We start from the raw sequence: 25,719 nt of genomic DNA, 5'->3' as shown, positions 1-25,719 counted from the left end.
TGAGCTGCAAAGCACAGCTGCTGTTCAAGAGTAATTAGCTGCGTTTACTTGAATACGACTTCAGCGCATCGACTACAACCGTCGTTCTTCGAATGAAGCTGACACGGCAACGTCTACATGGATGCGCACTATGCCCTACACGAATGTGGCGCCAGCTACATTTCCAGCACCAGCCGCACCACGTGACCACGTTTTCTGGTGCATCGCACGTGAAGGCCTTTTGACGCTTCCTGCGAACGTAAAGGTAATGTCCGCTGTCTTCAGTGCTGTGCAAGAAGTTGGGAGCCTGAAGAAACACCAAAACACAAGAGTTTTGGGCTTTAGGCCGGGCCGCGCAGCCACTCTGGATGTGTGTGCCCACGCCCTGGCGAGCGAGATTGTTTCCAAACACTCTGAGGACGCCACCCTGCTTTGCCTCTCCAAACCTTGCCAACTGCAACCAGACAAAATGGACCCGTGGTCGAAAGGCTCCGACGCAGATAGGAACGACACCGTGGTGGGAGCTGCTCGTTCTGCGCTACCATGCAGTGCTCGGAGCTCTCGGCGTCGTTTATGCTTGCACCGAAGCCTCTAGGGACTCCCCTCGGACGCGGAAGCTGTATTTCGCGAGGCTTAGATGGGGGCCGCCCTCACCGAGCAGCTCAGTGATATTTCGCTCATTTAGTTAGGCAATAAAAGCTCTCGTTTCTTCTCAGTAAAATACTGGGGGCGACCAGACTGACCGCTATCCGCCGCCGCTGACGAGGTTGGCTGCTGCCACGTTCTCAGCTATAAGCGACGGCGGCAAGCACACAACCAGTCTGGTTGCCGCCGTCGCTGGTAGATGGCGCCAACCTTTCCCGAAAAGGCGGCGCGTTGGTGGGAATTCATCGTAGGAAACAGTGCGAAAACAGACGACGACAAAGAAGAAGCACATGTAACGAGTGCAGCGCTCGTCACGTGTGTTTCTTCGTCCTTGTCTGTTTTGCGCGCTGTTTCCTAGGCTCTTGTCAGTTTCGGTTTGGACTTAGGATGGGTCAGCCGCGTGCCCTTTCGGGGAAAGAAGATTGGCTGCGGAAGGAGCGGCGACGTACACAGCAGCGCGAATGGCTCCGTAACCGCTGCAAAGCCGCTGTCGCCTCAACTTCCACTGCGTCGAACGCTTCAGATTTCCTTGCCAAAGAAGAGCACATCGCTCGCCTGGAAAGCCACCACCTAGAATGGAACCAGCAATGTAAAGGGCGCCGGCGGGCCAGAGCCACGGACGACGATCGTGCCACGGAGGCCAAGCGCAAGCGCGAGGCCCGGCGACGACTGCACTCCACGCCGGCTAAATAGTTCCCGGGCGCGACGGCGATGTACCGGAAGGAGTTTGTGGATTTCCCGTTTGGCGTCACGTGTGCCGTGTGCGACCGACTCTGGGTCGCCAGAGACGTATCCATGATCGGTGGCGTGTCGGACGAGAAAAAGCGGGAAACGGGCGCGTACGCGTTGCGGCAGTGTATTGAGTACAGCTCCGCTGGGTCTTCCTTCTTCACGAGAGTAAAAAGGCTGAACGTTTTTTAGTCACTTCACACAAAAAATCCACAGAACCCTGGCCATAAACAGCTTTGCTGTAAAATTATACTGGCTTGATTATGCCGAAAAAGACCATGCAGCACAGAATATGTCCCACACAAACCAGACACCATACATCGGATCTGCAAGATTTTTTTAATCCTTTTATCATCTAGTTTTTTCCTAATTTATTTGTAATTTATTATGCAATTTTTAATGTTTTATTTTGAATTCTTATTTTTATTTATCTGCTTATTTTATTTTTATTTATTTTATTTTTATTTTATAAATTATTTTCATCCAAAACCTGAACTTGCCGTTGTCTCCAACTTTATAAACTTTATATATAAGCTTAACATGTCACTCGCTCATGACGCTCAATTATGACAATTTTCTCGTAGAAATCGCCACATAAAACACATTCTTCGCTAACATTAGGGGTCTTGTTCCTACTCTCTGCTGAACAATACTAATGCAGATTGTAGTGATGGGCTCTATCTTTATTTTTCTTGGCATCATTATCTCTTCTAGCCCTGGAGTGCAAGGTTGCACTGCTTCCAGGTCGTGTAGGCTTGCACTCCGTAGGCATGAATCCCAAGACCGCTGCACCTTCGTGATCGTCGCACCTTCCCTCATAGTCCGTACCCTGAAATCCAGTCATGAACGACTGTCCCGCTTTCCGGTGCAGTGACCCGTCCGGGACTTCCGATGGACCAGAAGCGCATGGCGTTGCTCCAGGAGTCCATGGGGGAGACGAGCTCCCAGAGTGTGGTGGTGGCCGTGGACCGCATCTTCACGGGCTCCACCCGGCTCGACGGCAACGCCATCGTGGACTTCGTGCGGGCGCTGTGCCAGGTTGGTGCCCGTCCTCCCCCAGAAACGAGTTCAGACTCCTTGAGCTTGAAGACAGGGGAAGGAGGTTTCCTCTTGCAAACCCCTAAGAGCCGCGAGGTCATTACTAATAGCAGAGTCCTTCAATACGCTACTGGTCACGAAACTTCAGCCAAAGTTTGGCACAGAGTCAGCTGCCATTGCCAAGGGCGCTACTGTTCCGGAGGTCTCAATTTTCGTTGGTCACCTCACTCTCGGCAATCCTCCCGAAAATCGTGACAAATAGTTTTCGATAAGCAATTTCTCGTACACCGACATTTTGTTACGCCTGTGACTGACCACTGTATGCAAGCACCAATCATGCTTTATTGATCTCTAATAAAAAAACTTACAAATAAACACTTTTCCTTTCGTTTAAAAAAAAAAAAAAAATTATGAGCCATTTCATTTTGTGACGGTGGATGACCAGCGAAGCTGTTTAGCACACGACACAGACCCGCTCCGAGAAGCCGGAGGTAACTAGACACGCTCGATGGGACTGCCACCACGGGAGAGAGGAAGGAAGGGAAACCAGGCGTGCAAGCGGCTTGGAACGACGACAAAGAGAGGGCGGTGCGAGTGTAGACATGGCCGACGCGGGTCCCACAGCAGCAAGTCTTTGAGAAACCTTTATTATCTACCTGGGAGTCTACTGATCTTGAAAATGGTGCCTATTGATTACTAATCTACTGAATAGATGTATTGCTAAACTACCCAAGCATCAAGGAGAATGCAGGGAATGGTGTTCCACGCGCCGCACGTGCCGGCGTCTGCCGCAGTAACTGTTCTAAAGTAAAAGCCTAAAACAAACGCCATCTTGCACGTATGTTTGTCAACGCTTTATTTTGGTTTACTTTTTATTTTTTTATGCGAGGGAGGTGTGCGCATGCGGTAGTGCGAGCTTAGAGTTTTTAGTCGGGGCACACAGAAAATCCATGGAACTCTAGCCATAAACAGCTTCGCTGTAACAATGTTCTGCAAGCGAGAAAGAGTCGGACAGTCGAGTGTACGGGCTCTTCCTCTACCTGATGATCCTATTCGCGGTGCTGAATTTTGACAGCGATAGCTGTATTAAGAATTCATTTTGGGGCAAGAAGAAGGAATGAAGAATAATATTGGCTTGGAGAATCTTGCAGGAAAGGAATTTTGAACAGTTGACAGAGCGCACAGAGCTGAAGCTGCAGGAATGAGGCCAGTGCAATGACGCATCACCGCGATCTATTGGTGGCTCATTTAGAGTGGGTTCGAAAGTCCAGTCCAATTTTCTGGTTGCCAGGCTTCCAGCAGTACTGGCTAGATTGGTGGCTCTTAGCCCCCTTTTCAACACTAGTGCCGCACATGGTTGCGTACCAAGCTCTCCCATAGTGTTGCGGTGGAGTTTTGTGTCCAGTAGCGTGTTCAGGGACTCTGGTAAAAGTAATTGTGTTGTGTTTAGACATCAGGGAGCTAGCTCAAGAAGTCTCCACTGTAGATAAAGCATTCGGCCAGTGCAGTATGACTGCTAGCCTGGGGCTTTAATATGCATCACACAGTAGTGATACACGACTGCATGCCGGTATGATGCTCATCTAGATCAAGGTAAGCAGGGCTGGAACCCAGGATACCTGGGGTCTGCATCACGAGCTTTTGCCATACATGCACCGAGCTGTCAACACACTTGACCACCGATCCCCCAACAAAACGGAGGGCCTAACAAGTTTTCTTTAAACACAAAATGTGTTTTATCAGCAGATTCAATGAAGTTCTGTAACATTTGGATGTAACGGCTGGCTCTAGCAGATGTAGAGGCTGACCGTAGCAGCTGGCTGTAGTGGCCGGTTTGTTGCTGTAGCAGACGGCTTCCTAGGGATACAGTATAGACCACTTACAACGTAACCGCTTATAGTGCAGGACCGGGTATAACGCAGTTTTTCTAAACCACCGGTTCGCCTCCCATAGAACTCCATGTAATTGCATACCGCTTAAAATGCAGGCGCGCGAAGGGAAATACCGGTTATAGTGCGGTTTCTGGAACAGCCCGCCGACCGCGCCGACGACCGGAGCAGCGAGCACGCTTCCCTGTGCGACACTAGATAACGGCGCTGACGGCGCTAGCCGCAAGCAGCACTCGCGGGAGCAGAAGAGAGACGCACGCACGTGTCGTTCACGTGCGTGCGTCCCTCCACTGCGTTGGAAAACAACTGCAACGACAGACCAATCGCAGGTCAAGGAGAAGTGTTCGCACGCGTTGCATGCCGGTCGCGGGCCGGCTGCTTCTAACCGCAAACATGGCGTCGGTTGTGATCTTCGTCGTGTTCGTCATCGGTACGCGTAAAAGCGCTAACCTTGACTGAATTTTCGTTGTGTGTCGCTATGATAACCCAGCACTTACTAGAAGGGAAGATCCACCTACTCGTGCGGCGATGTCATGGCGGCACGCTCAAGACGGCAGAAACGCCCGTGTCGTCGTGTTCGTTTACTTCGACTACAGTGGTGATTTCTAAGCATTTGTGTCCTTGAACATCGCCCGGATTTCTTATTTGGCGCATTTCATGCGTGTGCTCAAGTTGAAGGTATTACTGGCGCGTATTGTATGAAGGATGCGAATTTTCACCCGTTTTCATCACCGGAGAAAAGTGATTAGGGTTAGCAATCCTGAACGCTCGCAACGTCCGTCCGCAACCCGTGACGCCATTAAAAGGCTGCGCCAGGCAAAAGCCGCTCATTTCTTTCAAAATGTGTGACACACTTGAGAGAGAAGTGTACTAGTTTGGTGAAATAAAGACTTTCCTCAAACTAAGCTTTATTTTTCATCTAACATATAATAAATTCTTTTACAAAGGTAAGTTATCTCATTGCATGTATTTTGGGCTGAAAAAAAATGATGTTTTGGTTATAGTGCGGATTTTCGCGACTCCCGCGACATACGTTATATGCGGTCCACGCTGTACAAGGGTTTTTCAGATGGTTTCCCAAACTCACATTTTTGATCCTACCCCTTAGTAAAGGTGTTTCCCCCAAGTAAAGGTTTTTCCCTCTAGTAAAGGTTTTTTTTTATAAGTAAAGGTTTTTCGAATTTAATCACTATTTTAGAAGATCTCAGCCATCCGCTGATGCAGGACTCTGTTATCCACTGATGCATGACTCTAAATCATCCACTGATGTGTAACTCTAAACCAAATGGTTCCGACTGTGTACATTATTGATAACAATGTTTGTAGGCTTGTTTACTGCTTTATTGTATCAATGTCGAGTGTGGGATAGGTTTGTGGGCTGTCAATCAAGGTTTTCTCAAGGCAGAAAAATTAAAACTCCTGGTCTAGACAAACAAAATGCGAAGAATATGATATGACCTGCATGCTCAAGCTTCTTTCTTTGCTCCCGGCACAGGTCTCCCTGGAGGAGCTGGCGAACCCCTCGCACCCGCGAATGTTCAGCCTGCAGAAAATTGTGGAGATCTCGTACTACAACATGGGCCGCATCCGACTCCAGTGGTCTCGCATCTGGGAGGTGCTGGGCGAGCACTTCAACCGGGTGGGCTGCTCCCCGTCGGAGGACGTGGCCTTCTTCGCCCTCGACTCCCTGCGCCAGCTGTCCATGAAGTTCATTGAGAAGGGCGAGTTTGCCAACTTCCGATTCCAGAAGGACTTCCTGCGGCCCTTCGAGCACATTGTCAAGCGCAACCGGTCCCCCACCATCCGGGACATGGTGGTGCGCTGCGTGGCACAGATGGTCAACTCCCAGGTGAGCAGATTCTTTTTCTAGTTCACTATCTTTGGTGACGTATCTCGACCTAGCATCTATCTGCACCTGCCCTATGGTTTGTGGAAACAAATTTGGGCTGAAAAAAAAACTTTTTTTTTTCTCCGATAATCGGCGCCTGATGCATAATTCACTTAGGCATTCACTCTATCTTACTCCCATTGAGAATGACGAGTCGTTAGCTTCTTGATGGATGCTGACTAATAAAACAACACAGATATATATTCGTCATTTTGCAGGTTTTATTGTTTTTTTTTTTTAATTGTTATTGTCTTAAAGAAGCAAGAAGGGGTCTGAACGCACTTTTTTATTTCATGAACATTGCGACTTTGGATCCTTGACAACTCAAGAAGGGATCTGAACGTACTTCTTTATTTCATGAGCATTGTTACTTTAGATCCTGGACGACTACGCAATCACTTACGGTCATGTCTCGTTAATATGGACACCGTTAATATGGATACCTCCGCAGTATGGACACCATTTTCGGGGGCAATTTGGGAAAATACATGCATTTTTGTCTCGTTAATCTGGACAACTCACACTATGGACGATTTTTGGAGGGAACGGAGTCGTCCATATTAAGGGGGGACACTGGCTAGAGGTTGAACTTCTGAACTACTTAAGGGATCGGAATGAAATTTGCAGGGGAGATTTATAAACGTAGGTGTACTGTGCAAACTTTCAGCTCTCTAGGACAACTTTACATACCTGCATAAGAAGACACGTCACTCTTCGTTAAGAAATCTATGATATGCAAATGAAGCTATTAAGCACCATTTTAACTGCTTGAATATAAAGTGGGGGATGTGGGATTTGGGGCTATCTAGTTTTTATAACTCAAATGTAAGTATTTCAGGAAGAGTGATTACCTCAAAATAGGAGATGCGTATCTGTCCTATGTCAATTTGCATATCTGTCCTATGTCAATTTTTGAAAACATAGTTTTTTCTCAATGAGGACTTTAATGTAAAACAAAATAAAGTAGATAGCCCGATTCCCCAGTAAATTTCAGTTCAGAAACATCTTGATTGTGGTATTGGGATACTTTTACCTTCAAAGAAAAGATTCCTTCATATGAAATTTGCAGCAAAAAGTGGAACTGAGAAAAATGCATTCAAACATTGAACTCCTTTACTTTGCTACTGCCTCACAATGTGTTGAAAATATTTTATATCAACGTAACTATTTGGCACATGGTTATGAAATTTAGTCTAAGGGTGTATAATTAGTTTCTAAAACCGAAAACCTCAAAATTTAAAACTGACTTTTTTTCAAAAAATTTTGAAACTCGGGCCCATGTCCCCCCTTAACGAGACATCACTGTATTCACCTGTAGTAAGGATTTACGAAAGCAAGCAGTGAGTATCAGGGTTGATTCATGTTGTCCATTTTTGTGCACCTGCCTCACATGCCATTTGGGGGGGGGGGCTTAGGCTTATATTTTAGGTAAAATGTAGCGCTCTGACAGTTTCAGCCCTTTTCTAAGTAGTGCCGAGCGGGAAACAGCCAGACAGCTTGATCTTGACAACTGCTCTGGACGACAATCGCGGTGATAATGAGTGATCTTGAAAAACAAATCTGTGTATACACCTTTCCAAGCATCACTCATCCCCAGGTACAAGAGAACCCTTTTTAATCCCGTTCACTGGGCTTAAGGCTAGTGTCTCACCGGTGTCCCTGCTAACGGCTAAATTCTTGCCTTTTCCTGCTGTTTTTTTTTTTTTTTCTCTCATTTTATGGTATATATATTTTTCCCAGGAACATTGAGAAAGCATTGTACCACATTTGAAAAACTAACTGTGAACTGTTTTTCTTGGGTACGCGCACGACAGAACAAATGCGACTGGGATGTTTGTTTTATTTTACGATGAGTTTTGATGGTGCTGCCCTTAGCTGTCGAAAATAATTATAAACAAGATAGCCGAAAGTCATGCATATTCTGCAGAGGCACTTGAGCCTGCTTATGTGTAAAAATGCAAAAGCATTTTTACATGCAGTGCATTCCTACAAGCAGTGCGCCACGTCCTCCTATCGCACACGGCGCTGCGGCGGTGACATCGCGCTCGCCCACTGTGCAGGCGCGGCGAACCCCGCCGGCTTTACGACAGCTTCTGTGACGAAGCATTGCGTTGCTGTGCTTTTCTTTTTGTTTTATTTCCAAAGTGGATCCGCTTTGACCTTGAGCACACCCCCGGCTTGTGTGACAAGGCATCTTCCTTGCTGTGTTTTTTTTTGTGTGTTCTATTGGGAATGGAAATTTAGGTACCGTTTTTCTGCTACAGACGGTTACAGACAACGCCGGCTTCGCTCCATGGGACAATGAATGCTTTTGCATTAATAACACAGCACAGCAGTGTTGACGACAGTCACATCTCGACGATTGGACAAAATCCAAGAGGACCTCGTTTCGGCTCATGTTTTGGGACGAGTTTCCTTTTTTCCCAACACCAGCACCAAGGCAAAGAAACGAGTGCGACTGGTTTATTTCCCTTCCAATCCAAACAGCTATTTTTGGTGATGACTAAGGAGGACTCTACACGGAATATCTCTGGGAATGGGGAGAACAGTTGTCATTGTTTGCAAAATCGTTTCAAAGGCCATTTGACATTCTTTCCTTTCCTTGTTTCCTGTGAATGTCAAGCAGAAAGGTATAAATGGCATGCACTTACCAGCCTTAGTTCTTACAAGAAGGACAACACAAAAAGGGAATCCAGCATGGACAAAAAAAAATCAAATGAAAGCTTTGAAGAGAGGCCAGAAAGCTTTCAATGCAAAACCTCAAAACATTGGTGGAGAATTGCGCTGAGCAGGTTTAAAGGCCCGTTCACACTCTTGCAACCGAGAACGACCGAGAGAGACCAGACCGGTTTTTAAGCCTCTTGCAATCTCTTAGGACAGCTCCGCTGCAGAGCACCCGGTCCTAAGAAGTCGCAAAAGGCTTAAAAACCGGTCTCGTCTCTCTCGGTCGTACTCGGTTGCAAGAGTGTGAACGAGCCTTAACAGTCCAAGAGAGTGGCAGAAAATTCTTAGCTGATAGGGGGGGCAGCCTAGGAGCGTTTTATGGAAAGGTGTATGTCGTTAAATACTGAGCATCTGCCTATTCCACAACAAATTTGTAACATTAGGAAGGACACAAAGGACATATCTGTACATATTGTTGACCTAGGGAGTGCCCATCCCAACGTTTTACATGATTACCTCAAAATTTAGAGTGGTTGCTCGCTCAAGATTTCACGGTATCTCGCACCTTTATGTAGTTTGCACAGCATAGAATATAATCTTTTAAACATGTATAGTTCCTAGCCTGTAGTTTGCAAAATACGGTAGTTTTGCTTCGCGAAATAATGGTTAAAGTGCAAGGAGCTGGCGTAAGCTTACCATGGTGGGAATTGGTCCGAGATTGCGCAAAGAAAAATGAAGGATTCAAAATCGGAAGGGGCTGTAAAAGAGAGACTGACTACACCCTAAAGTCGGCAACCGCATTGATTTGGTCTCCGTATATATGTATGTCCTCCTTTAGAATGTTGTCAACAACCTATACAACGACATCGTAGTACTTGCATACGTCCCAGTTGGGTGTGCAAGGGTTTCATACGAGTGTTGCAAGTGGTTCGTACGAGTGTATTAGAGTATGATGTTCCTTTGTATTGGTTTTGGCGACATTGAGAAAGAGGATGTAGCGTTAGGTGGGTAACTAAATAAATGCAGTTGCCAAGTTTGAAGTGTCATATGTCCCCTTTCTTTTCATTCTTTCCACTCCTGAATATTTTGTTTTTCTTACTCCTGGCTTTGGGCTATTTTATATTGTAGTATGTTTTGCTTGCCTTGTTTTTAATGCTGTATGAAGTTTAGGCCGGCATTTCTGCTGGTTCAGGCTCTTCAGAGTCTGCGAGGCCCGTGGTGCGGACGACGCATAGCAAACCAGGCTGGAGTGCACTGACTTAGGCCGACGTCGAGCCGACGTTGAAGTGCATGAGCACAGATCGATCGGCACGTTCTCTGTTGCAGGCAGAAGTTTGATTTCAGGTGCTTTTAATCTGAGACCACTCGGTTTCGGGCGGCTTACCTCGGAGCAAGTTTTGCGAGACAGAAGCCAAGCCGAAGGCGAAGCGCCAGCCCAAAGTGGTCAGCACGTCTTGTGTTTCAGGCGGCCAACATCAAGTCTGGCTGGAAGAACATCTTCAGCGTGTTCCACCTGGCGGCCTCGGACCGGGACGAGGGCATTGTGGAGCTCGCTTTCCAGACAACGGGGCGCATCGTCACCCAGACCTACGGACGGCACTTCCTTGCCCTCGTGGACTCCTTTCAGGTGAGGGTTTGGGTCCATCTCTGGCTGCAGCATTGGTACTTCCAGTGCTAGAGCAGTACCCAGCTGCTACTAGAGCGGTACCTTGAGTGCTAGAGCAGTACACCGATGGTACCTCAGGATTACTAGAGAGCAGCTCGAGTACTAGAGTGGTACAGCAGTAGTACGTAAGGATTACTACAGAGTGCCTAGATACTAAGTAACCACCAAAGGCTAGAGCAACGGACCAGTACTGCTAGAACAGTACCACGATACTACTAGAGTACAGTCGCCGACCGATTTTTCGGACTTCGCACTACGAAATAGTGTCCGAGTAATGAAACAGTCTAAAAAATTGGCCGAATAAAAAAACTTGCCTTTATTAGTCGTCAATAGTGCCTTGCTTCAGGTTATGCCTCCGCTTGCAGTCGGACACTTTCTATTAGCTTAAGAATCGTTGTCTTCTTTTCTAGTGTTATGGTTGACTACTTTCCGCGCTTCTTAGCCACACTTTGCGGCGGCGGAAGAACAGATGGGGCATGACGTCTAAGCCAGGGTACTCCGAAACCTCAATTCACTGAGACGAGATGAAAGGCGCAAGTCCACGACTGCAGAATGGCGAATCAACAAAGCAAGATGGTAACAATGATGATGCCAATGACATGCAGCTAGAGAAAGGAAAAAGTCATAGCATGCCGTCACCTAGCGGTTGGACTTAGCAGTGCTAAGTAGCACTGCCAAACCAAGCCAATCCACGTGCACCCAGCATAGAACCTAAAATGGCGACCTCTCGGTGGTGTTTTCCGCTGATCGCTCGCAATGATTTTGTCAGAAAAAATCAAACTTTTGGACTTCGAGCTGTCCGAAACATTGGTCGTGAACATGCACTAATTTATCGGGTAGGTCACGGTTCCTCTTTTAGGACCGAAATATCGAGCAAGTCCGAATTATCGGCTTTCAAAAAATCGGTCAGCGACTGTAGTACTTCTGGTACCAGAGTGTACTCGAAGTGCTAGAGTAGTACCCCATGATTGTTAGAGAGTAACTGAGGTAGTCGAGCAGTACACCAGTGGTACTCCAGGATTACCAGAGAGTAGCTCGAGTACTAGAGCTGTGTACCAGTAGTGCCTTAGGATTACTCCAGTGTACCTAGAGTACTGAGTGTACCCCAAGGGCCAGAGCAGCAGACCAGTATTGGTAGAATAGTACCACAGTACTACCAGAGTACTACTAATACTTTTACTACTAGAGTGTATTTGAAGTGCTAGAGTAGTACTCCAGTACTACTACAGAATACTTTAAGTACTAGAGCTATCCTGGAGTACCAGTGGTACTCCAGGATTATTAGAGAGTACCTTGAGTACTGTACTAGAGCAATACACCAGTAGTATCCCAGGATTACTAGAGAGTATGTCGAGTACTGGAGCAGCACGCCAGTACTTCCTCAGGATTACTAGAGAGTACCTCAGGTACTGAGTGTACTCCAAGTGCTAGAGTAGTACTCCAGTACTACTAGAGAGTAGCTCACATACTAGTGATTACTCCCAAGTGCTGTAGTAATATCCTAGTACTACTAAAGTGATTTTTTTAGTACTAGAGTACACTGCAAACGCTAAAGAGTACTCCAAGTGTTAGGGTAGTAGGAGTGCCCCGAGTATTAGAGTAAATTAAAAAAATAATTCTCTAACCACAAATCCGTAAAAAGTAGTCCCGACGTTTCGAAGCTTACTTGACTCCTTTTTCAGGGGTGGCTATTTTCACCCAACCAGGCAGAGTTCTGTCGAAGATCTTTACCTTCGAGTATTAGAGTGTACTTCAGGCACACAGTTATAGTTAAAGTATATTTTGGGTAATTCTATCCTACTTCAAGTGCGTTCCAGGAATGTGTGCACTTGCTTTACTCAAGGGGAGGAGCTACTGTGCACTCTACTTTCACACATCCACTTCTCATGTTTGATCTATGAGATTCAGTTCATTTCAGTGAGCTTGTTCCATGTGACATAGCAACATATATGTACTTAAATTTTAGAAAGTACAAATCGATTAATTATTTAAAGAAAAAATGTCTTATATTTGAAGTGCGAGAGTTCCCGCGAGTGTTTTGTGAATTTTTTTATCGCTGTTCCTTGCCAAAGAGTGATGAATCTCGCTGTACGTTTAGCGTGATAAAATTCGAGAGCCGTGTGATATTGCCTGCGACCGCCCTTCTGTTGTTGCAGGACGCGGTCAAGTGCCTGTCAGAGTTTGCGTGCAACGCCTGCTTCCCGGACACGTCGATGGAGTCGATCCGGCTGATCCGGCATTGCGCCAAGTATGTGGCGGAGCAGCCCCAGACGTTCCGGGACCACAACATGGAGGATCAGACGGTGCCCGAGGAGGACCGGGTCTGGGTGCGCGGCTGGTTCCCCATCCTTTTCGAGCTCTCCTGCATTGTCAACAGGTAAGCGCACACCGCGACCACCTTGACCGCTGGAGGGAGTCGAGGTGTCGGGGTGGGTGTGGGAACAGTTGTGATTGGATAAATTGTAGCCAGGCTACGAAGAACTAACTATCTCTTTGGTACATCTCAAAGGTGCTCTAAATACGTAGCATTTATAGGCCCTCTGACGTCACTGTCGCGTGTCATCGTGGTGTCTCGTGACAATGTGATGTCGTGGGATAAGCTGACACCACAATGTCATGCCATAATGTCATCCAACAACTTGATGTCAGGTCATGTGACATCATGATGTCGCAGTGTCACGTGACATTGCGTCATGTGTCACGTAACAGTGTCATGTGACTTGACTTAGCCAAAGCCAACGGGAAGGAGTCTAGCCGAGCAGCCGGCCGTAGCCCTCCCGCCGTCCCACAGGTGCAAGCTGGACATCCGGACACGTGCCCTGACGGTGATGTTCGAGGTGGTGAAGACATACGGGGCCTCGTTCCGGCCCCACTGGTGGCAGGACCTGTTCCAGATCATCTTCCGCATCTTCGACAACATGAAGCTACCCGAGCGGCACAACGAGGTGGGTCGCCCTGCCTTCCGCACTGCCCCCGAGGGTGGGGGGGCGTGGGGCCAGGACCTTTTGGGTGAATGACTCGAGGAAAGGTGGGGATCTTGGGTGAAAATCGGTCCACCTATGAAACTGGATCCTGGAACTGGTTCCAGCTGGCCCTCGATTGAGCAGTTTCCAGCTGCTCAATCGGGGTCACATGTTTTGGGCCGCGTTTACAATACGAGCGGCGAGGAGGTGACGAAAGCAAAGATCGTCTGCAAACTATCTGCCCGCTTTCCTCCTTGCCGCGCGACAATGCGACGCATGTGCACTTGCGACCGATCGGTGTGGGAGGCACCCGCCACTAAGTTGCAAACAATATCATTGGTTTAAGCTGTTCCCTCTCTTAAATCTAGACTCTCGAGCTAAGACCGGTTTTGTGGTCCAGCTGCGAGTGGACCGATATTCACCTGGGACGGAGGTGTATTGCCTGATGTCGTCGTTGTCCGCACGAACAGTCGCGCGACATGGACGGGAAAATGGCTGCCGTGGTGAAGTTAGATGGGAGGAAGAGGATCCCGGCCCTCTGCGCTAGTGGTCAAAAAGTACTCGTTTTATGTTTCAGCTTGCACTTCAAGTACCGTAATATCCCGAGTCATCGCCCACCCCCCTACCGCCTGAAATTCATAAAAAAGTGGGGTGGGCCATGTCTCGGTGGGTGAGCACAAACAATTGAAAAAAAGCGGAAAAAAACGCCTATTTTTCTCTGCGTATCTAGCGCTGATGCACAAGAGATACATCAAACTCAAAACTCGATTTAGTTTCATTGTTTTATAGAAAAAAATGCTCAATAAAGAATATTTTACTATAGCGAAGTCCGTTGCTTGCATACGCGCTAGAAACACCGCCGATCTGCATATAGCGCGAACGTTTGTTCCGCGAAAGAATGTCACCACTATGTTCCCCTAGTTAGTAAAAAAAAAAAAAAGAAAGAAAAGTCTACAAGAAAATGGAAAAACCAACCAGGCTCAACGAGCGAGCGAGCGAGCGAGCGAGCAGACCAAAGAAGCGACCAAGAGCAATGCTGGGAAAGCGGGAAAGCCGGCGGTCGTGTTGGCAAATACTTTGGCGTCGGGCCAAGTCGGGCGCCTTGTCAATTACAAGCTCTTGCGCAACTTTCTTGTTTGGTGCGTACATACGTGCGTCGGTGCACGGCGGGCTATCAATGCACGGTTGGGACGCTCTGCAAACGTCTACGTTCCAGCAAAGCTTTATTTACGCGTTGGCTTTGCCTAAAATATTGCACAACCGCGGTCGCGACGGGCGGGAAGAAGGAGCGGGTTCGCGGTGACCTTACTTCGGCGGAGACAGACTGACCTAACACTCCGCGGTTACATTAACAAACTCTTATTTTGTTATCTCCATCGTTTTCTTTTCGCACGGATACACAACCACTTCGGGGTCGCTCACGGAGGAAATGCGTAAACAAAAAGAAGTGTCTTTCCCTCCTTCGTTTTACTTTGTCACGGACGTCCTCCAACTGTAAGGTCCGCGGCCGCGTCATTCGGGTGGCATGAGTGTTCACGGATCGCTGAGTCCGCGCTGGGGTATTTGAAGGGGTGGGCGATGACTCGGTGTTTTTTCGGAAATCGATATTGGCCCAAAAAATGGGGTGGGCGATGGCTCGGGGATGGGCGATGACTCGGGATATTACGGTAGTATATTTAGAGTATAGCTCATTGCAATTATGTTTCTGGAGTATTCAAGATGTGACGCATTGCTTGGCAGTACCTTTCCGTGGTCCCTCGCGAGCAAAGTACCAGTCGATTCAGTTTCTTGAATTTGGTTTGTGGTTTTAAGTTTTTGCCTTAGTCCCGTAACCTTTTTGCAGTCGCAAGTTACGTGACAGCAGGAGGTCGCATTACTTTGTGACGGCAAGTTATGTAACCTTTTTTTTTTGGTCGCAAGTTATGAGAAGCGTTGTGGAAGGACAGACGGGCTGTCATTCCTGCGGTAAGTCGGGAAAGCGAATTGTTGCTATTGAAAGGAAGATGTTACTGGTGACAAAGCATAGATGACAGCTAAGACTGAAGATGCAATAGGTGCCACTATACTTCATTCACCCTTAAACTGAGTAGAAGCTCCGCCTTCAGCACGAGCTTTCTGCCCTGGCTAACACAAGTGTGAATGCGCCGGCACGCGCAACCAAAGCACTATGGAAGCCAGCAAGCTTGTGCTGAAGGCAGAACTTCTAGTCTCGGTTTAATTGTGACCGGAGTATAACTCTGCAGTGGCGTGAGCTTATCTGCGCTTGAACCATGGTGTGGGTGGTGATCAGCTTTTTCAGTCCACTGTCCAGGTTGCCTTGTGATCAGACATCCTCTACTTGCAAGTCCATGTCATTTGCGAAGGGTCAGTTCTTTAAAGGGAGACTGAACTTCCAGATAACTATTTCTTTAAGTGCCTTAGCACAGATGTTACAAAACAAACTTCCCCCGAAAATAAAAGAAATAAAATTTCGCAATAGTATGTTGTGAGACACTTTGACAGCATCACATGCCGCCGTGGTGTCACGTGACATCGCTGTATGACGTTATGGTGCCATGGTTTGTCACAGAGTCACACGACCTCGTGACGTTACACGACACTGTGACGTCTCGAGACAGGGTGTCATGATGACGATATGACGATGATATCAGGGTGACATGATGTCATGTAACATCAAGACAATGTTGTGTGAGTCATGACACAATGTCATGTAACATCATAATGACATGACATAATGACATCCCAGGGACTCCCATGGTTATGTCATAATGTCATGGTGATGTCACAGTCCTTTGGGATGGTCTTCCATGGCAGTGTTCTCATGAAATTCGGCCGATAAAACCGTTTTGTGTTAAAAATGTTTTCTCGGCATTCAGCGTCAACCTAAGGAATTGGAATGCACGGGGTATGTCTCCGCCACGTCCCTTCTCTGCCGCCTGAGAAGGAAGTGTCTCGAGGACTGTGGTCTTGCCCCTCCCCCTCCCACCCCCTCCTCCCTGTCTGTTGCTCCCAGAAGGCGGAGTGGATGACCACCACCTGCAACCACGCCCTGTACGCCATCGTGGACGTCTTCACCCAGTACTACGACGTGCTGGGAAACCTGCTGCTCGACGACCTCTTCGTCCAGCTTCACTGGTGCGTCCAGCAAGGTGAGCGTCTGAACTCCACGTGTGCGCTGAGGAGGCCCCATTGCTGGGCGTTTTCATTCTAGGTGGATTCGAGTGTTTTGGGAAAGCAGTGACTTTATGGACCCTTTTTTTATAAAGAAGGGGGCGATGTTGCATTTTACGGCCCCTTTCGATCGAATGAGTGTGGAAACAATCCCCACCGTAACACCGCTCTTTGCAGTGTCCGTGAAAATATTTCACCACCAAATCTACTGTCTTGCCTTTTAGGCGAGGCCCACATTTCTCTTGGCATCCCCTTTCTCTATGCCTCAAGACTTCATCTCAATTCAACTCAACTCTATTCGTGCTAAGCTAGAGGATCGGTTGGCAAGAGATTTGATGGACAGTTTTGGATACTCCTACGAGACAACCGATCACCTTAAATACGTTTAAGAATGCAGCAGAAGGACCTTGCCGAATCTCTAACTTCGGCATTTCTGTAGCGGTGGAATGTCCTGGAAATTGTGGCATAAACAAGCTTGGAACGCTCAACGCAAGCGGAGGGACTGGAAGGGGCTTAGGGCACAAGAGAAGGCCCACGCTTCTTAAACACAAAAAGGGTCCATATGGGAACCTTGCATTGCTCGTGTTGGTGTTGGTCGCACCCTAGCAAGGCCACAGGGGAGAGAGTTGGCAACGGAGTGCAGCTGTCGATCAGACATCGACGCATGTGTGATTAATGGCGTTATGCCGCGTGGAGGTGGGGAAGGGTAGGCGGTGCGCTAGCCATTCCCTCTGGCCTCTGTCCCCTTTGCTGCGTAAGAACAACAGCTGCGCAGTGGGGTAGTTGTCCGAGCAGGTCACATTCTTTCCCCTTTAGTGCTACGTTTGTATTGAGTTTGTGCAGTAGGGCCTCTTTACGAGGAGGTCAATTTCTTGGTAAAAAAGTCTTCGCTAGGTCAGTGTCACTACTGCTCGAGTATTACGAGCATGTGGCAACTTTGCTTAACTATGTTCATGTGAAATGTGCTTCGTCTCATTGAAGGGGTCTAGAAATTTGCGAAGTCGAAAAGCGAAGCTGCCGGTTAACTCGATGCTGATTGGCTGAGCCAGGTAATGATGTCACACCCCTTAGCTCGACGCCGATTGGCTTGTGTTTGCGCAACCACTCGTGTGCCGCCGCCCGCCCGCCAGACGGCGGTTGGATGTCGTCGGAGAAACGTCTGCAGCTTTGGAGGGCTCTGGAAGAGTGAAAGGGGTTTAAAACACAGGTTGGCGCCAGTAGCTCGATTCCGGGAATTGTCTTTGAGCGTACGTGCCATGCGTTAAGCCGGTCGCCAAACTAACCGACAAAGAACGCCGAGAGCGTAGACGTCAATCCCAGAGGAATCATATGGAAACCACCCGTTTCAGGTGCAACACAATTGCCCAGCAATTTGCTGCGCATTTTTTCTGTTTTTGCTTACATCGGTCTTTACTACAAATAGATTTTACCGAACTTCATGATTAGCATAACTTTTTTGTTTCTTTGCCAAAACCACAGCTATGAGGCATTACTGCATAGCTGTGCCAAGGCGTTAAAAAACCGCTGCGTACATAGATATTTAGTAGTATACGATGATCACTGTACGTGTTGTTTGGAAAAATACGAAGAAATAACTGGTAACAAAATTTCGTTGTAGCACTGTCAGTGCCAAGAACTCTGTTGCCGGGAGGCGCGCTTTCATGCGCTCCGAAACAAAAGCTAAGAAACAAAAGTGTTTGGAACGAAATGGCCAGATGTCTATTTTGTTTTTGAGTGCTTTTGTTCACGCACCCCACAGTGCATGAACACGACACCGATTCCGAACGACTTTGCTGTCGCCTGTCACAGCTGTCGCCCTGACTGTACTGCGAACTAACATAGGACTGCTCAATTTTTAATGTGAAAGCATTAACCGTCACATGGAGTGAGCCATTGTCATCAGCTGCGCCAAACGGCAGATAAATTACCGAAGCTGCGATCTGAGGCACCCCACCTTTGAAACCATGCAAAAAGCACGCAAAACGGCAATGATATGAAACCGACGTGCGTTGGTTTCAGTTAGCGCCACCCCATGGCACTGCGTGCCCGTGCCGGAGCAGAACCGAGGGGTTCAAAAGCGGCCTTGGTGCCAAGGGGATCAGAAGCGGCCGCGGCGCGAAGAACGACATTCTTGCTTTCGCATTCACAACTCATGAGAAATGCTTAGGTGTACCTCGAGCCTTTTTTCTTCACTTTTATCGGCAAATGTGTGACTGCAGCAATAAAGTGTGTGGGTGGAGTCTTGATACCGCATTGTAAAGTTTTGCACTAAAAAAAATGTATTAATTGATTGCGGGTGCCTGGTGCTATTTAATGCAACTCGAAATGCACGATGCGGAAGAAGGAAGGGAAGTTTGCTTGACATTGGGGTCGGCGTGTGCGCATCTGGTCGCAGACAACAAGCAGCTGGCGCGTTCGGGCACCAACTGCCTGGAGAACCTGGTGATCTCCAACGGGACCAAGTTCAGCACCGAGACGTGGGACAAGACCTGCCAGTGCATGCTGGACATCTTTAAGACCACCCTGCCCGAGATGTGAGTGTCGGCCTCTGGAACGCGGGCGGTTCATGTGCGACGGTTGGTCTTCATTTAAGGGGGGAGGCTGGTCTTTAACTTTTGTTTTTTTATTTTTCATTTATGGTGCTGAAATTTAGTATACTGATGTATTTCTCAGTGGTGATTTCAAATATGCAATTTGTTTTCAGATAGCTCTACTAGATCTTGAGTTATTAATAAATTTGGAATTTTAATTAGGTCCTCCTTACGGGTCGTTACCATAAAATTGGTCAAAATATATCAGAAATTTTTATAGAATTTCATTCACCAAGGCATGTTTTGTGCGGTGATGCTATTTTAAGACTGATTTAATGATATTACATCGGTAAAAAACATTTGCAATCAAGTTGCATAAAACGGGAAGCTATATCTTTTTGAGACTAATTAATTAAAATTATTGTATGATATATAAAGCAACAAAAATAGCATCACCGCACAAAACATGTCTTGATGAATGCAATTTTATAAACATTTTTGATATATTCTGAAAACACTTACGCTAACGACCCGTAAAGAGGACCTAATTAAAATGACAAATTTATTGGTAACTCAAGATCTGGTAAAGCTATCTGAAAACTAATTGCATATTTGAAATCGCCACCGAGAAATACATCAGTATACTAAATTTCAGCACGATAAATGAAAAATAAAAAACAAAAAGTTAAAGACCAGCCTCCCCCCTTAAGGGAGTTACATTCATTCTTAGTAAGACCTCTCTCTACCACTGGATGGCATCGCTGAATTAACGAGAAACAAAACGTTTTAAAGCTGTCTTCTGGTTGGGGGGGGGGGGGGGAGGAGAGTTGTCACCTTTCTAGCGAAAAAATGCTCCGTTGTGCTCCCCGGCGCCTCGTGGCCGGGAGGTGCCCACGCAAACGGTTTATGACCCCGCTTTGGGAACCTAGCCTCTCCCGATTTCTGAGGATGCGACCAAATTCGGTAGAATTGGAGAAATTGAACTGCTGCTTTGTAGAAGAGAGTGGCGAATGAGTTATTGAATATGGGCCAGGCTTACTGGGAAGCTAAGCCCAGCAGCACTGTGCTCTGGTAACAGTGGTGTTAACTTCTTGCTTGACATTGACAGTACATTTACAGGTAGTGAACCCTAAGAAATGGAGTTTTGTATTTTCCAGTGTATAAGTCACATTTTTTTTTCAAGAATATCCATCGGTGCGTCTTCGCTAAGGTGTGACTTATATTTTTTTTTTTCTAGAGGTATGCAGCATTGGGGGTTATATTTCTGTTTTAATTTGTTGATGAAAACATTGAAACTTGCTTTCTCATGCACATCTACTGCAATCGTAATGCATGTATGCAGACTTTTCAATGCAGTTGGGCTGTGCCGATCGTATAGCTACCATGTTTGCACGATTCTAACGTTCAGGCAGATTTAGCTCCCAGATAGTACTCAAAAAGTAAATTGCCGCCTATTCTACCGTGCAGGGAAAGCAATGAAGGTTGAACACAATATCTCATAGAACAGATTTTATGGAACATACGCCATTGCAAAAATAAATGCCCTGCACTAGTCGCCGTTGTCGGAGTCCGACGATGGTTCCTCGCTGTCCACAGAGGTGATCCATGCTTTCGTCTAAACCGTTTCAGGTGCCACGCTTCTTGCACTTGTTCGAGTGTGCGGCCGTTGCCTCTGAAAGGTTGTCTTCCAAGCAACTTTGCGAGTTTGTTAGGTCTCTGGGATTGCGAGACCATGCAGCGCTGCTCCGTTATCTTTTCCCGCCAGCGTGATGGTCTTTTGTTTAAGTAAAGCCTCCTAGTGTAATTTTCTTTGTTTTTCCATCTTAAAATTGCAGACACCAGTTCGTAGACGCGAGAGAATGCGCATGATACGGCTACCAAAAGGGCGAATGCAAACAAACAGTCACGATGGAGATGGGGCTAGCCACCTTATACTGAGTATTGCGTTTTTCTTTTTGAGTTTCGGTTTTTGGTTTTGATTTTAACGCGCATGTACTTTTGGGCACCGATTTCGGCGAAAAAAGGTGCGCGTTAAAATCGTGGAAACACGGTATATTGGTGGGACTTATATACCAACTTTTTTCTGATAGCAGCCATTCATAGTTGGGTATGACTTATGTAAAAGTGCCACTTGTAGAACCGGAAAATAGAATACTGAATACGAATTATTCTAGTGGGTGCTCAAGACAAGTAAAGTTTGCCCAGAAATGTTTTAGAGGAATCAGAGACATTGGGTTTGTTTATCTTGTAGTACTCAAGATATATCCGAGTTAATAGAGTTGCATTTAATGACAGCTATTTTTGTGGACAAGGTGGGAGCAGTATTCTTCGATTGTGTACCCAATTGATTCTAAGTTGTTTTATTTGAAGTGCCTATCCTTGTACTTGCATTTTTTCGTTCAATTGCTCGCATCATTTCTCCTTTAGGCTCCTCACATGGACACCGAGCAAAGAGGGCGGCAACCACGAAAACGTCCAAGCCTCTGACGATCCCGAACATCGTTCGAGTGAGTTGCTTCGTGTGGCGAACACTCGGCAACCATTTCATTCTTCGTTGCTGCAGTCTCTGTCGTTTATTTCTCCAGTTTTAGTCTTTTCCGCTGGGGTTATTTGTTGCCATTGTTTTCTTTTCATACATCTCAGGGTGTAAATACTGAACCGACGTTCGGTGTCGGCAATCTGCGCAGTTCTACAACAACAAAATGTGCACTGTGCGACACGGTTAGTGCGAACGTAACACCGGTGCTTTTTCGCATTTTACGCATACAGGCTATTGAGGGGCAGGAAGTTGTGTTGGTTAGGTTAGTTTCCCGAACAAGTTCTTTGTGTTACACTAGAAGATTTGATGACAGCTTTTCAGTTACCTGGGAAAAAGCTGGAAAAACCGGCGATCACTTGTTTGCGCCAACAGTGTCGTCCTCTCCATCCACCAGTGAGGAAGTTCCGCAAAAAAATCACTGTTGCCCTGCTCCCCACGGTACCTTATGGGTGTTAACGGACGTTTCACTCCCATTGATGTGCAGAGGACGAGGTGCAGTTCAACTCTCTCAAGGTGAAGTGTGTGGTGCAGCTGGAGCTGATCCAGACCATCGACAACATTGTCTTCTTTCCGGCCACAAGCCGCAAGGAGGACGCCGAAAATCTTGCTGCTGCACAGGTAGGATTGCCACTGTTTCTTCTACAACTGCCTTTGCTGTAACATTTCTCTAAAATTATTATAAGTGACAATATCGAGGAATTCTTTTAGTTTGGTTTCTTCCAAAGCAGCGTTTCTTCTAACTTTTTTTTTAAACTTAAAATATGCGACTATTTGGCACTTTTTTAATTCTTTTAGGTAACCAACTTCTTTACATTTGGTTCGGTTAGGTCGAGCTTGGGATAGGTTTAGGAAGATTTTGGTTACACGGAGCTTGAGTAATTTTAGGTTGGGCCACATTTAGGTTACTGTATATTTTGGTTAGCATACACAAATATAACGCAAGTTTTTTTTTTTTTTTTTTTTAAATTGCAGATTTTAAAACACACTTTGCGTCATACTGTGTAGACTACATATAACGTATATCACGGGAGTAGCGAAAATTCACACTATAAGCAGTACCGTGCTATAACCAAAACATCAATTTTTCAGGCCAAAATACATGCCATAAGATAACTTACCTTTGTAAAACAATTTATTTTATGTTAGATGAAAAATAAAGCTTAGTCTGAGGAAAGTCCTTATTTCACCAGACTAGTACACTTCTCTCTCAAGTGTGTCACACATTTTAAAAGAAATGAGTGACTTTTGCCTGGCACAGCCTTTTAACGGCGTTGTGGACGACCTGGTCTTCGGCAACGCTAAGGCATTTGAACACCTCATCACTGAAGGGGTTCAGGCTGGTTCAGACATCTGCAACGAGCGCTTTATCTCTGCGTCCGTTGCCACCGGAACGACCGCTCTGCGCCGCGCGTACACACACCTGCAACCACAGCAACAAGCGCAGCGGGTCGTCAGCACGGCGACCGCTTCTATGCTGCCTTCAGCTGTTTCAGCGGTGCCTCTAAAAAGGGGACGCACTGCCACTCAATGCCGTAACAGAATACAGACAGACAGTTTTCTATAGCCTAAAGCTTTATTATTATTATTATTTTTTTCATGATAGGCTTGCAGGGTACAATGGATGAAAAAGAAAAGAAAAAGATGCAGTGCGTCGTTTTGGACGATCACGACTCTAATCCACGACTTTGCCAATAGTACAAATCTTGCTACACGCCTTTTCTATGATTATAAAAGACAATGTAACCTTAGCAGCGATATAGCAACATAGAAATATGATTTCGTGATCAGATAGACGTTGAGAGCGTTCAAGATTGCTAACACTAATCAGTTTTATCCGGCGATGAAAATGCGTGAAAATTCGCATCCTTTATACGGTATGCGCCAGTAATACCTTGAACTTTAGCACACGCATGAAATGCGCCAAATAAGAAACCCGGGCGATGTTCGAGGACACAAATGCTTCGAAAGCACCACTGTAGTCAAAGTAAACAAACACGACGACAAGGGCGTTCTGCTGTCTTGAGAGTGCCGCCATGACATCGCCGCACGAGTAGGAGGATCTTCCCTTCTAGTACGTGCTGGGTTATCATAGCGACACACGACGAAAATTCACAGTCAAGGATAGTGCTTCTACGCGGAACGATGAGCTTCCACTACGCCGTCCACGTCGATGGTCGCTACCGACTCCATGTTTGCAGATAGAAGAAGCCACCCCACGATCGGCATGCAACGTGCGCGACCACTTCTCCCCGACCTGTGATTGGTCTGTCATTGCGGTTGTTTCGGTTGTTTCCAATGCAGTGGGAGAAAGTTGGGCTCGCTCCAACTCCTTGCGTCGTGAACGACACGTGTGTGCGTCGCTCCGTTGCTATGGCAACTGATGGTTGCAGACCCTTTGAACGGTTGTTTCGGTTGTTCCAGTCATTGCGGTTGCGACGGATGCATGTGTGGGAACGGGCCGCCCTCTCTTTGCCTTTCCTTGCTTCTTCGAGCAACCTCCTTGCCATCCTTGCCCCCGCGAGTGGCGAGTGCCGCTTGCGGCTAGTGCCGTTATCTAGTGATCTAGTATCGCACAGGGAAGCGTGCTCGCTGCGCCGGTCGGCCGGCGGGGTTGGCGGGCTGTTCCAGAAACCACACTATAACCGGTATTTCCCTTCACGCGCCTGCATTTTAAGTGATATGTAATTACAGGGAGTTGTGTGGGGGGGCAAACCGGTAATTGAAAAAAGCCGCGTTATACCTGGTCCTGCACTATAAGTGGTTACGTTGTAGGTGGTCTATACTGTATTTGGAATTAATCTCAGCCGCGAGGTGCCTGCGCGAGGGGAAATCCCATCCCTTCGGCAGAATGGAGGGAGCTGGTTGTCGGGAGGAGGGAAGGGACATCAAAGGAGGAACAGAGAATTTAGAAAGGATTCCCTCTCTCTCCTGCTTTTTACTGCTCAAACTCTACACATGCTCAAAAACATGGCGCACCTTCGAGGTGCGGGACCGGACACGACAAGACAAATCCCGGGCACCGTTTGCGATAAACTGGTCTGTCGCCAAACGTTTGCTTCGCCTGTGCAGCTTCTCTGGCCTTTCTGCTCGAGCGGTCGTGCCTGTGCGCTTTGTGACAACCTTCGTGATATCAACCGACTTCAAATGGAGAAGCGAACGCGACGCCGACACCCATAGACTTTGCCGTGACGTGTCGCAGCTGTCGCCTTGACTGCACCATGGATTAATCCGGGACTAATCAGTTTTATAAAATAAGAAGTAGCGCACGCACGAAAATACGGTTTTCCGTTCTTCGTCGTCTAGACACGGAACCGATTCCTTGGATTAATTGGCCCCGAAATCCGAAAACGGTTGCACCTCCCGTTTCGACGCGTGCCCTTTGCAGGCGGAGGTGGCCCCGGCCCCGCACGCCTCTCAGCAGCAGCCGTCCCAGCAGGGCTCTCGCCAGCAGCAGCGGGAGGAGCAGCTGCTGCTGCACCAGCTGGGCCGCTCCCTGTCCCTGGACCAGCAGCAGGAGGAGCAGGGCATGTACGGCTTCCTCAGCTCGGGCCAGCTGCTCCTGCTGGTGGACTGCCTGCTGGAGTCGCACCGCTTCGCCAAGGCCTTCAACGCCCACGGGGAGCAGCGCAACCTGCTCTGGAGGGCGGGCTTCCGGGGCAACGTCAAGCCCAACCTACTCACACAGGTAAGCCCCATCCCCCCCTCCCCCCGACTGATCTCGAGGGATAGCGGGGCGTTCCTTAGAGGTTCTCGAATTTCTCGACCTCGAGGTACCCAGTCATTGATGCCATAAAGTGGGTCGAAACCGAACAGGCCTTGTAAACAATTATGTGCATGCTTGGGAGTGCTTGGTTCATTGGTACGTGTCAGTAAGGGGCTCGGATGTGTTTGAATAGCACTTCAATTGGAAGAACACTTTGCTCAGGGGTAGGACATGCCGCACTCTCCTATTGGCTGTTCCTGTTGCGAAGACGCTGTCGCCATAGCAACGGCCCACTCTCGCGGTGATTGGGAACC

The 25,719-nt window shown here is 47.4% G+C and overlaps 1 protein-coding gene across 2 annotated transcripts in view; it reads left to right on the top strand.

The window, feature by feature from the left end:
- Window positions 1-25,719, top strand: part of LOC8032073 (brefeldin A-inhibited guanine nucleotide-exchange protein 1) — a 73,180-nt gene that overhangs the window by 39,300 nt on the left and 8,161 nt on the right. Inside the window, exons 16-25 of one of the 2 annotated variants that reach the window (XM_029981170.4) lie at window positions 2,225-2,391; window positions 5,776-6,129; window positions 10,298-10,459; window positions 12,655-12,875; window positions 13,290-13,443; window positions 16,478-16,610; window positions 19,028-19,166; window positions 21,591-21,670; window positions 22,187-22,320; window positions 25,088-25,387. In XM_029981170.4, the coding sequence (XP_029837030.2) occupies window positions 2,225-2,391; window positions 5,776-6,129; window positions 10,298-10,459; window positions 12,655-12,875; window positions 13,290-13,443; window positions 16,478-16,610; window positions 19,028-19,166; window positions 21,591-21,670; window positions 22,187-22,320; window positions 25,088-25,387 (1,844 nt within the window). Of the gene's footprint in view, window positions 1-2,224; window positions 2,392-5,775; window positions 6,130-10,297; window positions 10,460-12,654; window positions 12,876-13,289; window positions 13,444-16,474; window positions 16,611-19,027; window positions 19,167-21,590; window positions 21,671-22,186; window positions 22,321-25,087; window positions 25,388-25,719 lie in introns of both variants that reach the window. The other variant, XM_029981169.4, reaches the window with a different exon arrangement.

Source organism: Ixodes scapularis, unplaced genomic scaffold (genome assembly GCF_016920785.2).
Source record: "Ixodes scapularis isolate PalLabHiFi unplaced genomic scaffold, ASM1692078v2 PGA_scaffold8__174_contigs__length_109621045, whole genome shotgun sequence".
Lineage (NCBI taxonomy): Eukaryota > Metazoa > Arthropoda > Arachnida > Ixodida > Ixodidae > Ixodes > Ixodes scapularis.
This window is presented reverse-complemented; position numbering and strand designations above follow the sequence as displayed.